Source organism: Tamandua tetradactyla, chromosome 20 (genome assembly GCF_023851605.1).
Source record: "Tamandua tetradactyla isolate mTamTet1 chromosome 20, mTamTet1.pri, whole genome shotgun sequence".
Lineage (NCBI taxonomy): Eukaryota > Metazoa > Chordata > Mammalia > Pilosa > Myrmecophagidae > Tamandua > Tamandua tetradactyla.
Genome location: NC_135346.1, coordinates 28,806,388 through 28,822,726, shown reverse-complemented (window position 1 = coordinate 28,822,726; position 16,339 = coordinate 28,806,388). Strand labels below are relative to the sequence as shown.

Here is a 16,339-nt window from a genome sequence, read left to right as displayed (position 1 = left end):
TTGTTTGTGTCAGAATATTTAAATGCTCTACATGGATCCTTTTTATGAAATCTTCACAATAAAATTAGGAGGTAGGTATTATTATCCTTGTTAGGTAGATGAGGAATCAAGACATAAAGAAGTCAGATGACTTGTCCAAGATTACAGAGCTTATGTCAGACCCACAACTCAAATTCTGTTTTTTGTGACTCAAAGATTCATCTTATTATAGATTATGTGGTCTCTTTTTTCCAGCAAGGGAAATTATCATTAAGCATGGAACAGAACTAAATCCCTCAGTTGAAAGTGTAGAAGTTACATAGTTTCCCTCGCATAACCTAAATCCACTCCTTGGTTCTTTATCCAGATATTGGATGCATTACCCAGTTTTGCTAGATCTTTTCAATTACGCGCATAAAAGGCAACATCTATGCATAAAAGACATCTGAGATTTTAAAATCAGTAAATTATCTTAACATTTATAGTTCACATATTTTATCACAGGAAAAGCCAAAATCTTGACAATGCCTATAAAGCCTTTTGTGATTTACCTCCTCATTCTCCTCTGACCTTATCACCTGTTATTTGACCACATATTCTTCTCTTCAGTCAACACTGCATCCTTTACGAACCTTGAACAAATCAGGGTGTTCTGATTTGTATCTTAAGGACTGTATGTTCTCTTCTTGCTTGAAATGTTCTACCCCGAGATATTTGCTTGGCCAGCTTTCTCACCTTCAAATCTTACAAATATTGTCTACCTGATTTAATACTCCAGTTGGCCACCTACTCTTCCCCAAGAATTTTTCATCTGCCTTAACATGTTAACATGGTCTTATACCTTTTATCAACTTCTAACTTACTATGTCATTTACCTGTTTATTATATTTCTTGTTTTGTCTATTTCTCCCTACTGAAATGCAAAGCCAGTATTTGGACCTTCTCACTGCACCAACCCACAGCTGTATCACAAGCATCTAGAACAGATCCTGCCCAGTGTAGGACCCTAGTACATATTTGTCAACAGAGTGATGGCTATTATCTAGAGAATGGATCTAGAGATATCTTCTGGGTAAAAACATGCTCTACTGTGTGACGGTACTCAAAGGGAAGTTCCCAAGATTTCTATATGGATTGCTCAGACTTGAGATATTAATGTATCCAACTTGTACTTCATCATAAGATTGAGACAGCCACATAGGGAATGAGCTGCTTGTCAAGAAGGGTGTGTTTTAATCTTGACTACTATAGCTAGAGTTGTTTTCTTTGGCAAGCAACAGATTTAACTTTCTCTGGACCTCAGGATTCTTTATGTCTCATCATTTCTTTCATTTCATGATTTTGCTAAAAAAAAAATGACTACATTTAGAGATTTGACAACTATGAATTATGAACTATATCCACCTGCTGGACCCTAGAGATCACTTAGGAGTCAAATAATGAATATTGTTAGATATTATGTACTCAATGTCCTTTATGCCATAGAAATGAGAAAACTATGTTTTAGAGAAGATAAGGGTTTATTTTCATATAAAATATTTTCACTGAAATTGGGAAGAACTGTTATTACATGACCTAAGACTTAAATAATAGATATTTTTAAATAATTTTAAGCATCATATATAATCATGTTGCCAAAATCCTTCATTATCTACTTGATGATTTCAAGAATAATTGAAGGGAAGGGATTTTTGAAAAAAATCATCCTGTGACTGGATGGTTGGGTTGAATCAGGAAAGTGGATCTCTCAATATAAATTTAAACCAGGCATATTATCCCATGTTACATCTGTAAATTTTCTTGATCTCAAAGTAAAAACCCAATCAATACTTCTGCAGAATTTACTTTATTGACAAATAAATCAAGGGAAATTGGCATACATTGAACTCCCCAGGACCCAGGCAGAATAGAGGATATGACTTTATAAATTGAAGGGATCTGCTAGAGAAAAGTAAAAGCAGCAGTGAGAGCATAAAAGAAAAAAAAAAAGATGGGAAATCTGGTACACCAGCACAAAATACTGGTTATAATTCAGCACTTTCCATGATGCTTTAGGTTAATCTTCCCACCACTTTTCCTATAAAAGAGAAAGACAAAAATATGCTCAGTAAAATATAACTATTCACTGGGGTTTAACTATGGCATGGTCCCTCTAAGCATTTGATTCAACAGATGTCCATTCTTTGGCAGAGATTAATTAAATGTGCTCAGAGAGGTGGCTCTGGCCAGATTACCAAAGGCATGGATCTTGAACAAATAAGTTTTGATAAAAAATGAGTTTTGAGAAGCCTTAGAATTTTTATTACCAACTGCTTATTTTTCAAGTATATCTATATAGGAGGAGTGACAGAAGAAATAAAGATGAAAAGACTATAATCCCATAACTCTATCCTGATGGAAGATGCAGGAAACTGAGCCAAATATTCTGGCATTTATCATTTAAAAGCAAGCCACATATTTAGTCTCTCCCAATAATATGCATTCAATAATTCACATTTCAACTTGTCCCACTTCCTTTACCTAAAAAAAGAAAATTAATCAGATACATATTATATAAATGTAGGCATACATTCATTATGTACTGATTCACCATTTATTAACTTTATTCTATGTGCTAGGCCCTGAAATTGTTGCCAGGGAGTATACAACCCTGTTAGAAATTATACAGGAATGTTGAGGGAAATTAAGGCATTCATAGAAAAAATTCTACTACCAGAAAAATATGAAAATATGCTAGTGATGAGGAAGTATGGTAACTTTTACCTGAGTTAATCAAGGGTTATAATTCCACTGCTTTTTTAACAATCAGAGTAAAGGAATGATTGATTGAATAATTTTTATTAATTATAAACTATGTACCATCAAGAGGCTCATAGACTATTAGCTGAAATATGCAGTGCCTGCTCTATTCCTTATGAACAAAAGAATTCAATAAATAATAGTCCTTGATAGAATCTTCCTGGTGTATTATTTAAAGTCTGAATCATCTGGGTAATAGAGGGCCACTCTCCCCTTTATTCTTTGTTGAAAAGACCTTTCATCAGGCTAAAAAAGAAGAATAAATGAGAATTGGTGTCTTAATAACAGATAATTTGGTAAAAAATAAAATTCCTGAAAATAAATGGAATAAAACAACATTTTATTGATGACAAATTGTCAGAAATTTTCTCATTAGTTTTTCATATATTTCTAATTTTGTTGGATATTCAAACTTCATTGCATCTCTAAGAATTTCTCTCCTGCTTCCCCAAAACAACACCACCACCAACAAATAGAGTTGGGTGAAATTAGATTGGAATTTTAAATTAAAAGTAAAAGAAAAATAAGGAAATGTATTAAAATACTGAAAGACGTATGCTTTTTTAAACTTTCCCAAGGTGAGTCAAAATTAATTTTAAAAATTAAAGTTACTAAAATTATTTCTCAAATGATGAATAGTTTTTAGTTTAATATTTCTTTTAGTTTTTGACCCATTTGTTTTCAATCCATTTGTCTGAAGCTAATTCTTCAGCCTCCTTGAGTAGATACAGGTAGAACCTCGAGGAAATCATCCTAGTCTCATTCTGGGAGTTTGTAAGGGGCAGTTTTGGTGAGTGTGATACTTACGCCACTGCCTTGCAGAAAGCACACTGATTACCGTATGTCTGGCCATCGGAGCCACAGTGGGGGTTAGATTCCCTAGTGCAGTAGACCTTGGGGTCCTGGAAGTCACTACAGTCGACCTGCCAAAGTAAGAATAGGGCAATGACATCAGTGCATTCTAGGGGACTGTCCCTGAAAAGAGAAGCTTTAGATGGCAAACTTTTAAAATGTTACATGTTTGTGATATAAAGCTTCCTGAAATTAAAAAATAATAATAGAAATTAAAATATCATAATAAAAATAAAGCTCTCCTTGTGCTTAACTAGAATACAATAAATATAAATGAGACTTTTTCTTCAAGATACAGGAAACTTGTTACTGCAGCTATATTAAGGAGTATATTAATGATGTTTCCAAACATGTAGGTCTCTTTGCTCTGATATTACATTGCTCCAATTGAGAGAGGATTTTGTTTTTAAATGGCATTTGTGTTTTTAACCGTATTAATGTAATTTTAATCACATTCCTTCTGCATTGCTATAAAGGCGTGAATGATCCTCGCAAGGATCCCGAATGACGTCTTAGGTTTCCCTGTGTCTGCCACATCCACTTAGTATCCCTTGAAAACAAAATTCTAATACCTTTATGATACCAACTTACTCTCACAGTCTGAGTCTGTCTCACAGTCTGAGTCTGCTTTTACTATTTGAACTTTTGTGCCCATTACAGTAATTCAGTAATGGCTGCCTCTACTGCAGTGTGTAGAAGGATTTTGAGGTTCCATCCCTCTTTGGTGAAAATACATGCTATAATTGATTAATTACTATCATTATAACACAAACAGTGAGGCTTATTGTAATTGATGGACTATTGTTAATAGTACAATTATTAAAGTGTTCTTTCATAACTTATAACAAATATACCACATTAATGCAAGGTGTTAATAATAGGGTGGCATATAGGACCACCTATATACTGAACTCTGTATTTTATGCATGATTTTTCTGTAAACCTACAACCTCTCTAATATGAATAAATAAATAAGAATAATTATCATTAAGGGCCTCATAGAAGGTATGGTAGCATCTATGTCATTAATATTTCCTCTCATTATAGTGGTATCTCAGAAGTAGTTTGGAGTTTTAAGATTCTTTTTAACTCAATATCAACTGAGTAAATGTATATCGTGCAAGTAACATTTAAGTTATTTTTTCTGGGCACAGGCAATATGCAATAGGTACAACTGAAGCTCTCCAAATACCAGCTGTTCAGAATGAAGTGACACTTAAACATGAATCAATGGATCTTACTTTATCCCTAGCCTAGTTTTATTACAATAACACTGCCTTATATTTATCAATGCTTAAAAATATTCAAACTACTTGAATATGGATTACCTCAATTGACCTTGCAATAGTTCTGGGAGATAAATTGAGCAAACGTTAAATTAACCAAAATACTGATACTCAAGAAAATTGTGTCCTACTAAATGCCACACAACCAGGAAGCACTAAGGCTATACATACTCTTTATGATGGCTGCTCAGGAATTTCCAACAATCTACTATGGGTAATTTCTAGTTCATTGAGAGAATTAAAAGCCAGCTGTCACCATGTACACTTGCCCACACATAATCAGAAAAGGTACTGAAATAGCTAATGAGAACAATGTATGCGTGTTGGTAGTAGGGATCGCTTGTTTAAGATATTATATACTTACAAAGTTTTCTGAGATTTGAATGGGAAAATGTTCAGAAAAAAAGGATTATACAAAAAGGTTAAAAAATATTACCATATATCCCAGGTTTAAGTCATCCAAGACTATTATATAGACATTTCTGTCAAAATTTGGCATCTTGTACTAGTGAGGTTGGGTTGTGTGATCCTCTCATGCCACTTCCAGGACAGTATTCTTTCCTTTAGGTCTCCAACCTGGAAAAGAGGCTGGAAAAGCTATAGGGCACTACAAGCCATAGGAAACTTTTTCTCAGAAGTTCATATATCTTATGGTTAAGTCATTAATGCACAAGAGCGTGCTTGAGTCAAGAAAGGACTATAAACTGCCAAAGCACCATTGATTCTCTCATTTTATTCCACCAACATTCAATAGGTAACTGATTTCTAGAAGACATATTGCCTGGGTGCTAGTGATACAAATAAGAATCAGTTATAAGCACTATCTCAGTAAGCTCACCATTTTATCTCCATTAGGGAAGTAGAGAAAAACAAAGTGTGATAAATGTCACAATGGTATAAAAAACAGACAATGTGGAAGCTGAGGAAAGGACATCTCAATCAGAGACGTGTTTCTATAGTCAGGACAGTGATGTAAAGAGAAAAGAAAGTCTCTTACTTGAAAGAGACGCCTCCTTAAGGGACCTTTCCCTCGCAACCGGCCCTCTGATCTTGTGATCCAGCCTCTTTTTTCCTTTAGAAAGCAGATATGGAAGCGGCACATGGAAAGGGCATTCACTTTGGAAGACCCTATGCCCCACTTACCTCCCCACACCACTTATCCCCTTCTACTGTCCCTGGAAAGGAGATTAGGAAGAGCAAAGCATTTCATTAAATAGAGCCAGGCAATCAAATGGCATAACTGCCTGAGAACACCAATTCATTTCATACTTTTAAACTGTAGAGAACTTGGATAATCACTGATGCAAGCTGAAGAATCATGTTATAGAACTTGTTCTGCGATCGATTTTCTGTGTCATCTTTGACAAAGCACTCAAAATCAGGGCCTTGATTTTCTTAACTAAAAATAAAAATAGCATCTTACTGTCTCATTCCCAGGGTGGTTAAAAAGATCAAATGCCATCATGTAAGGGATTTAGAAAATCAGTGTGGATTATCCGAAATTGGCCCAGACTGGGAGGTAAGCCCTGGACTAAGAGTTCATAAAATTGGTTTCTACTCTGACTATAGCGCTCCGCATTTTCCACAAGGGGTCTTTTTAACTCTACAAAATGCCTGAGTGCCACTAAACTAGATGGTCTCTAAGGACCAGTCCAGCTTTGGTAATTTGATAGTCAGTAGTGATTTATTCCAGTGGAGTTGCTTAAATAAATCTCTAAACCTTGAATTCTTCAGTTGGGCAGGAGAAAGAATAACCCTTACCGAAATGCTCCCCCTCGTTACATCTAGAGACCACTTCTCACTTTGTGAGAAATTTTAGCATGCTGGTAGGTCCGTAAGAGATCCATGCTCTGTGGGCCCCAGAAGTTAGGAAAGGTAAAGAATGCCTCTGCAGAGCCAGCCATAAAAACCATCTATGAGGAGGAGAGAGAGGCAGGGAAATAACAGGACTGGGACTAGAAAGAAATAACAGGGCCCACCCCTTGAGGAGAAGTAGGCTAAGATTTATGAGGTACATGCCTTCCCTCTGCCTGAATTTCCTCTCTACTTTTATATTTTTATTTGAATTCTTTTAGATAGAAACCAAAAGTTGGCTTCTCGGTGAAAGTCTAAGCAGGTCTAGACCGAGAGTGTTGATGGGATTAAATTTTCTCCTTCCCAGTTCCCTCTATGAGCCACTTAGGAGATCCAGAGGAGTTGTTTTCTCTTTGAATCTATTTCACATGTCCAAGCACAGCTGCAATGTTGGGGCATTGCTCCATAGATGGGATTAGACTGACCTGAGCTTGAATTTTGCCACTTATTAGCTGCATAACTTTGTGCAAACACTTCACTGCTCTGCGTTTTAATTTATTTATCCTTAGCAGGGGGCCAGTGATGTCCATCTTGCATGGTGGTAATGATTAATTCTGTGAAAATGCTATGAAAGGTTTCGAATGCTCTGTGCAAGATTGCTGTTATAAACACTAGCAATCTAAATTATACCACATTTCATAATTTTTGCAGTCCATTATGCTTACTCTATTTTAGTGATTTAAAAAAAATATTGCTGTTTAAATTGGTGTTTGGGATTTAACAAGACTATTTATCTCCTTAGAAACTTCAGCTTCTAGAGACTGCGTCTAGGCACCAGGGAGGTAATGTTCAGTATTAGCCTGTCCCCTTGTGGTTCTTCAAGGAACTGTATCTTCTAAAACATTCTGGGACAGCGTGACACTGTTAGAACCCAGATTATTCATCTTTGCTAACGGTGACTACAAAATTATTTAACTTACGTGGAAAATTGAGCTTATATGATCACTAGGTCAAATAAAGACTCAAGATCATTAATACTTTAGTCTAGCATTTTAGTTCCAAAAATAAAGCCAATGAAAATCACATACACAGACACACTGTTATAGGGTGTAGGACTACATCTCTTCTTCCTGCTGCTGAGAAATACCACCTATGTATTTCTTTCTTTCTCTACGTGTCAGTTTTCTTAACTCCTCCTGCCATGGCTTCCGCTTCCCCTGCTTTCATGCCCCTTCCACTCTACTGAAACTGATATCAAACATGACCTCTTGTAGGCTATACTTATTGGCTATTTATACAATTTTCATAATTTCCTCATATATGTTATTACTCTTGCTCACTCCCACCATTTTGAAATTCTTCCCTTATTTCTGTAGCATTTCAATATGCTGGCTCTCCAACTGTTTTCTCTGTAATTTTTGTTGCCTTATCTATTGTCCTCCCCAGTATTAACTGTGGTCATTTTCTAATATTCAGTGTATTTTATTTTCTCTCTCTAAGAAAATGTATTTTCCCAAATGATGATGATGAGCCCCAGACATCTTTCTTCCTTTGAGCCTTCCATTATCTCAAACTCTAATTCTTAATTGTCAGTGTATTAGGAAACCTTTAGTCAACAGTTTGATTCATACTTCATACTCATGTACGTACAAAATATCACTCTTTATCTTTCCTTCCAGACTAAGTTTTCAATTTCTAATTCTAATGTTCTAATTTGAATTTGAATTTGAATTTGAATTTTCATAATAACATCATTCTTCAAATTCTCCACCCTACCCACAGCTTGAATCATTGCCATTTCTTTCCTTCTGCAAGTATTACTGTTTGTGTGTTTCCTTACCTTGAATCCACTTCTCCAATGCTAATTCTTTTTTTCACCAAACCCACATCTTTTGCCTGAACTAATGCAATAAATTCTGCTCTTTCTCCTTCCTTTTCAAATCCAAGCTACATGAGGAAACAAGTACTCTTACTTTAAACTATTGTCATCATATCATGCCTTAACTTAAGAAGTGAGAAAAGTAAATACCACACTATATTTGTTTAGAAAAGTCCTTTCACAGGCACCTATGAAAGCTGCCTGTGGGCTCTCTGTTGCAGGTTAGAGTTATCCTGGGGTCATGGAAAGAGCAATCAATAAGGTCAGGAGGCCTGAGATACTGACTCCACAGATTTAATTCTTTGTAACCCTGAGAGAGTGAGTTCCTCTTTTTTGTGGCTTGAGCTCTACTAGCAGTAAGTGATCGTATTAGACAACATCTCCAAACTCATTCATTCTGTCTGTATATTATCTATAAGGGAAATCAAGATAATAGGAAAAATGAAGAATTTAAAATTCAGTCTTGGAGACTCATTTTAATAACTGTACTGAAGTTCATCCTATCTTTATCTTAAAATTAAACCAAAACAAACAGCTATCCCAAAATATATTTTTGCAGCACAAAATGGTTACCAATAGCTGTTTTTGAAAGACTTGTTATATTAGTTGCAATCCAGACTATTAATTTAAACAGGCTTTTCAGATTATATTTCCCAAATTCAGAGACTGATAACAAAATAAAGACAACAAGGGAATATAGTGAGATATTCAAAAGAAGCAAAATTCAGTTCAAAGGGTAATCCTTACCCTAAGATTTTGCCTTTCACACATTTTGGTGTTATAATAAATTACTTTAATGAAATGCCAATGATGGTAAATTGTAGCTTTATTTTACTGTTATTTCTATTGTGATAACTATTATTGTTGTTCTTATTATGTCAATGTTCTTACTAGGCATATTAAAGAGTCTACAGGATATTAGTCATCACATTTACAAAGAAAATTTTACTGGACTATGAAATCCAAAAGTTTGGAAATATGCTTCTTTGGTTCGCTTGAAAAATCTATTTGAAAGAAAGTGCAACTTAAAAACTCTATAATTTATACTGCTTATTATAATCTCTCATCAGATATTTCATCCTGGAAAGACCTTTTGGGACAAGAAGAATGATTTGAGTCTCAGAGAAAATCTTTATTCCTTATGTTGTAACTGGCAGACGAGACCTGTTTTTTTTAACTTCTCCTTTTGCCTGTCAGTGCGACTCGTCCAATCTTCCCAGCCATGCCAAAGGCAAATGGTAGCCTTAATGCCATCTAGGAGGGTGGTACCCACCCCCTGCCCTTCATATGTGAGAGGAGAAGTGACAGCAGTCTCTGCAGCGCAGGCCTGGTTCATGATTCAGACATTGGAAGTCAGGGATAGGCTTTTAAAGATCATTGAAAGCAACCTTCTTCTTTCAGATGGAGAAACAAAAGCAATGAGAAGGGAAGAGATTCGCTATCACATGACCAGTATTTGAATCGGGACTCATATATTTTGTCTGACTTCAAAGCCAGTGCTTCTCAAGGAAGCTTGCTTCCTCTTACCTAGACAAATTCTCAGACTTAAGTGTATAAAGTGGATAACTATTTAGAATTCAGATTCAAAACTCCCATCCCTGTAATTATTATTAAGTCTGGCATGTTCCCTGGACATCTGCATCTTTAGTAAACATTCCAGGGGATCCTGAAGCAAGCAGGCCATGGATTTTAAGACATAGGCCCCACCTAAAGGAATAGAATCAGCAATTAATAGGTCATAAATGGACTTGAGAAGCCGCATTAAGTATATGGAGAGTCAAGGTTCAGAGGTGAAAAGTGACTTGCATGTCAATGAGAATACTGTGATTAAATTCCATATCTTCTAAATGTATGAGCAATGGTTTTAACACTATATTTTACTAACTAATGGGACATGCAATATGCTCGCTAAGTCTTTCCCAAATTTGTTTGTTTTTATATTTAACTTGGACTGTGCTATTTTATTTAAATAACAAGAAATTTATTTTAAGATATGCAATTTTCTATATTAATAAAAACACACACATGCATTTATGCAGGGACATATACACAGTTCACTATAAGGCATCAAAGACTAAGATGCAACCCAACTTCTGACATGTCCAAAAAACTGAAAAGAAATAGATGTATTATGTAATATATTTAAGTAGATCATGGCTGGAAATTTTTTTCAGCTTTGACAAATTCAATCAATCAGCAGTTGTCTAGAAATTTTTGGACATACCAAGGCTAAAGAAGAACTCATGTTAAGATCAACTAGAAATGCTCAGCTTTGATACAGGAGCAGATTAGCAGAGCAAATAGCACTTATTTATGTCATCTTTTAACTAAACCAAAAGCTGAAAAGAAGTATTTGGATTAATTTGGAAAATAATTAGCCAAACAATGAAGATAACTTTTGTCCTTCCCAATTTTTAACCCTAACTTGTTTTTAAATTTGAGTGAACCAGATTGTATATTCTCAATAAAGAACATTCAGCAAGTTTTCTATATCCCCAGTTGCCTTCTGTCTAAAATGGAAATAGTTACCTCTATCCTAACTTCTTCAGAGGCCAATTATAAATCAATAATTAATCCATTTTTACCTATTTACAGTTTACCAAGTATTTTCACACAACTTATATAACTTAAATCTCATCATTATTCTGTGAGGTGAATATTATTCCTTTTCTATAGTTGTGGAAATTGCAATTCAGAGAATTTGAGTAATTTGCCCAAGATCACACAGCAAAATCAGTAATAGAATATGAATTTTATGACAGATCCATTCTATATTATTTGTATTCATTCTACTCCACTCAAATGTGAGAACAAGTGTTTAGTCTGTTTAAAAACTGAAAATGCTTACTCATAAAGGGATTTTAGTTAAAACATTAATTACTTCAGCTTATTTCTGCATTTCGTTTGCCTGCTCATTGCTTTTATTCCTCACCCAGAGCCCAACATTTCCTTGGCCAGGGAATGCCAACCAAGCACCCGGGCCTGAAGAATAGATAAAAGTTTGTACTGACCTGTCCTCCTTGACCGAAGACACCTAGAAAAAAAAAGCACAAAATCCAAACACTGTAATTTCTGGGTGTGCAAAAAGTGGGACTTGCAAGATTAAATAATCCCCAAGCCTAGAGAGATATCTGACCCTAGGTCTTGACCGTCTCAGCAAGTCAGGGCGTGGTTAGTTGGTTATTTACATCTGCATACTTCTTAGGAGGTAGTGAAGGTTTGAAGGACACAAATCACAAGGGGGCAATGTTTGTTTGAAATTCGGGTCGGGGGTGGAGGGAAATAGTTTATGAAGCTGGATATTCCTGTTACAGCCCTGGCCCCGTCATTAATTTACTGTGAGAATAATCTTATCATCTCTCATCTCACTTAGGAGAAGGCTGCTCCTAACACTGTCATTTGAAATTTCATTCCATTCTGTCCCTCCCAGCAGGGAGTTGGGAAAAGGATTAACTTTGCTGTTCTTTGAGACCCAAATTGTTTCCCTGCCCTTTATATATTCCGTTTTAAGGAGTTGGCCCAAAGATAGACTGGTAAGAATCAACTTATTCTCCTTTCTGTGACTCATTTCTCCTGCTTCATCACTTTAAATTCTGAAAGACAGAGAAAAAAAAAGTGTCTATCTATACAATCACTTCTCTCTCTCTTTCCCCCTCTATCCTCTGTTTTTGTTTGTGTGTATGGGACTTTAGATAGTGGTTAATTGGCTCAGTGGTTTAAAATAGTGAAATAATAAAAGCCCTAGGATTAATCCTGGTATGGGCTGCTGAATTTAGGTCTGTGGCAATTTTTGTGTCACTCCTAATGCTTGTACGTCCTCTCATGTAAAATCCCAAGGCCGCCTCGATGAGAGAAAGTGTATAGGTGAATGCAATCCTTCTCTAATGCTGGCCTGTAGTTATGGGAGGAAAACCAGAAATACCTCAAAATGCATTTTCTGTTCATGGGGAAAAGAAGAGAGTGAGGCTTTAAAATATTGATGGAGGTTACTTATCTACCGCAGTGATTCCCAAACTTACTGACACATAATTAGGAGTGTAGGAAGTTATTAAAAACACAGATCCTTAGGGAAATCACTTGAAAATTCCATTATGGAAGACTGTCTATATATTTATAACTGTTCCAAGTAATTTTTATGACCAGGGAAAATTTATTATTATAGCTTTCAGAAATGTTTCCACTGTGCGAATCTATGATCAGAAGAGGAAAAGTTATTTTCCCAATGCTTTATTTGTAGGAAAAGGCAAGGCAGAAGCAGAATTAATACCCAGAATGCCTAAGTCCATTCTATTACTTCTTAAATTAAACTAACATAATAATAGCAAGAATAATATTAATAAATATTTACTGAACACTTATTATGCCCCCACCAAAACAGTAATCACTTTACACTCATTTTATCATTTAATTCTCCATATGGAGGTAGTCCTTTTATATCCCCATTTTACAGATGAGGAGAGTGAGGCTCAGAAATGTCATACTGCCGCACAGTGGAAATGCCAGGATAGAAATTCGTTTCTCTCTGTCTCGACAGTAAGGCTCTCAGGTACCATGACCTCCCAATATTATCCTGTATGTCTAAGAAAGACCCCATGCTCTAATTAACTTAAGCGTATTAGTCAACAAGATCTAATTAACAGATCACTTTGCTTTTGATTAGTGAAGTTATATGATGTTGATTAATTTCTGAAACTATCTTTGCAACTAAATTTTAACATAGTCGATTCAATTTTTTCTGCCATCTCATTGCCTGCCAATTTACTGACTTTGATAGTCAAACTTAATCCATACCTTTAACTAATTTTTCTTTTCATATTTCTAAATGTACTTGTATTTGTTGATCACATTCCTGTTAACAATGGTTCTCGATCTGCTCAATTGCAGTGGGGAATTTTTTTACATGTTCGGTCATTTAAAATCTCTAATAGTAGCAAAATTCATCCACCATTGTCACTGAAAATAGTACATCATACATGGAAGATCTTAGGACTTAGTTTCGATTTACATTTCATAAATGAAGCAATAACTCAGAGTTGACATATTTCTCCCAAAGTTCACACAGACCATTAGAAGAAAAGAAGGAACTAAATCTTAAGTCTTGATACTCTAGCATGTGTGTTTTCCACTAACCACCACAGGATAGAAAAATAAAGAAGGAAAGAAATAGAGACAGTGGCCCTATTAATTGAGACAATCCTATTCTATCTGATGAAAATCATCAGATTGAAATATGATTGTCCTTTGAACCACCTTAATTGATAGAAGTTGTGACAATTGTTCATAAAGGTGGCCAAACACATTTCCCTATTTGAAGAATTTAGTTCACCAGCCACATGTAAGTTTCTACACGTTAAGGCTCAAGAACTCCTTCTGAAGGATTCCCCTATTGAGTTTTCTTTTTTCCTCCTTGTTTCAATTTCAATTATTTGGCACTGGTATAAGAATAACTGAGGCCAGGAACTCTTTCATTTTTCTTGGAAAGCCAAGTTAATATTGAATGTGATTCTCCATCCTCCAGCATACTTCTATAGAACAAAAATCAATCTGATATCTGAATGACCAACATTCAAATTCCAAATTTCCTACTTACTAGGAAGAAAATTCGGCAACTTTCTTAACTACTATGTCCACAGTTTCCTTACATATAAAATAAGGATATGACTATCTTGCAATGAGTATTAGAAATCCGTACTGCATTGCCTAGAAGATCGTATAGCTCAATATATGACAGTTATTTTATCATCATCATCATCATCATGAATATAAAAAGATTCAATCTTTTATATCAAAATTTATTAGGATTTTGAAATACGGTGGGCAACCACGCTTGTCATTTTCAGTTCAATATAAATATTGGATATTAGTTTTAAAGGAAACACTCACCTGAAAAGAAGCAAAAAAGAGCCAGAGAGAGGAGCAGAAAGACACCTGATATTTTCATGGTGCCAGTTAGCTCACTCAGATCAAGGCTGCTTTGTCCTGCTCAGGTTCTCTGTCAAGATACTTCCCAGAAAGCACTCAAACAAAACACATACACACACAAACACACACATATATATATAGACATGATAGAGGGAGTTGGGATCTCCACCTTCTTTATAAAATCACATTCTAAATTCATATGTAGTCCTACACTCTTTAGGCATTTATTAGGACCTGTCACCGACTTAAAGAAATGCTTCATGCTCCACATCAATCTCAGAAATTAGGACAATTATATGAGTCACACCTTAGATCTTATTAATAGAGGATGTCATTTTCCTGTGGTAGTATACATTTTTTTCCCCTAACAACCAATGCATCTTACCTCTAAGGTTTCACTACATTAAAGAGATGATTCACTGGTGCAGTTGCACCTGATCCCTGTTTCTCTTTCAGGCAGGTCCTGCATGTCTGTGGTCAAGATGAGTCACCACTGAGGAATGGAATCTTGGGTGTAACTTCGATTTCCAGAGTCCAAATCAACAACAGTGTGCCTAATGGAGAGAGGTACTCTACCTTGTCCCTGGAACTGTAACAGAACAAGCATTTTCTGGGCAGAATTAGCTTGCTTATTTTTTTAAACATGATTGTTGTCAAATGCCAATGATTTTCCATTTTTAAGTTAAAATGACCAAGTAAGTCAATGTATTTTTTAATTTAATTTATTAAAATGTTACTAATTTTGAAAAGTTAATAGTCTTGAAATGATGAAAATTAACATTCTCCATTTTCTACAAAGTAAAAAGAGTAATCAAAGTAAAATTTTCTATATTTAAATTCCATGAAAAGAGGCTTTTCACATCATCTAGATTAATGGCATTAGCTGTTACAGACAATTTAATTGCCAAACAGATCAAAGAGGAGTATGCCATAACTTTCTTTGGGGGAACAATAAAAAATGAAGAATGGCTACTGTGATAATGAGATCTGTCTTAATCTATAAACAGCTACTTAAAATATTACGAAGAAATATATACAATTGAAATATGGAAAGAGTTTACACAGTATGCCAGTTTCCACACAAATGATTGATGCAGTGCTTGTTTAAATAAGCCAGACATTGTACATCTAAATAATTGGTTTCCTTTTAAAGTTGTCACTTTGAGAAAATACATATATATAATTCAGATATTGCTCCTTATGGCTCAGGACATTTCTCTCCTTTTAGGAAATTGCACATATTTAGAAATTTTAATCTGATTTATCTCAGTATTTAGTTAAATTTAATGTCTTTGAAAATGGTGAATAAAAGTTATTTAATATGACAAGCATGCTATTACGGTTTTTGGTTTAAAAATGAAGCATGCTGTGACATAAATAAGAAAGATTTTTGCTCAGTTGCTTTTCATACAATTTTTAAAAATCTAAACTTAAAGGGGAGAGAAACAGGGAGACATTATAGCAGAGAGAGAGAACAGAAAGGGATAAAAGGGGAGGAAAAGTATATTTGGCAAGCATTAAAAATGGTTTCATTCTGAGATAGTGTGATATAAAATTGAACACATGTACTCACATATACATAACCTTAAAGTCTTTCACAGAAGTTGTAGGTAAGATAATACTTACTAAAACTTTCAAAGACCCGAATGACAATTCTAAATACCATGTTTAAATTTTTCTTGAATATTTTATGGCAAGAGGGTATGGGATATTTATAAAAACAAAATAGATGGACAAATTGCCCAGGAAAGCCATGCAATTTTCAAATAACAACTGTACAATTTTACCTACTTATCTTGATCTTTACGTGTTTTTGCCTAGTTTGATC

At 35.0% G+C, this 16,339-nt stretch overlaps 1 protein-coding gene across 1 annotated transcript; it reads right to left on the bottom strand.

The window, feature by feature from the left end:
- Positions 1-1,817: 1,817 nt before the first annotated feature.
- On the bottom strand, positions 1,818-14,640 carry LOC143664512 (serine protease inhibitor Kazal-type 6-like). Its single transcript, XM_077138064.1, has 5 exons — positions 14,473-14,640; positions 11,601-11,623; positions 5,914-5,988; positions 3,586-3,701; positions 1,818-2,056 (listed from the first exon to the last, which is right to left on the bottom strand). The coding sequence occupies exons 1-5, from the start codon at positions 14,528-14,530 to the stop codon at positions 2,011-2,013; spliced, it is 318 nt and encodes a 105-aa protein (XP_076994179.1). The 5' UTR covers positions 14,531-14,640; the 3' UTR covers positions 1,818-2,010.
- Between the last annotated feature and the right edge of the window lie 1,699 nt (positions 14,641-16,339).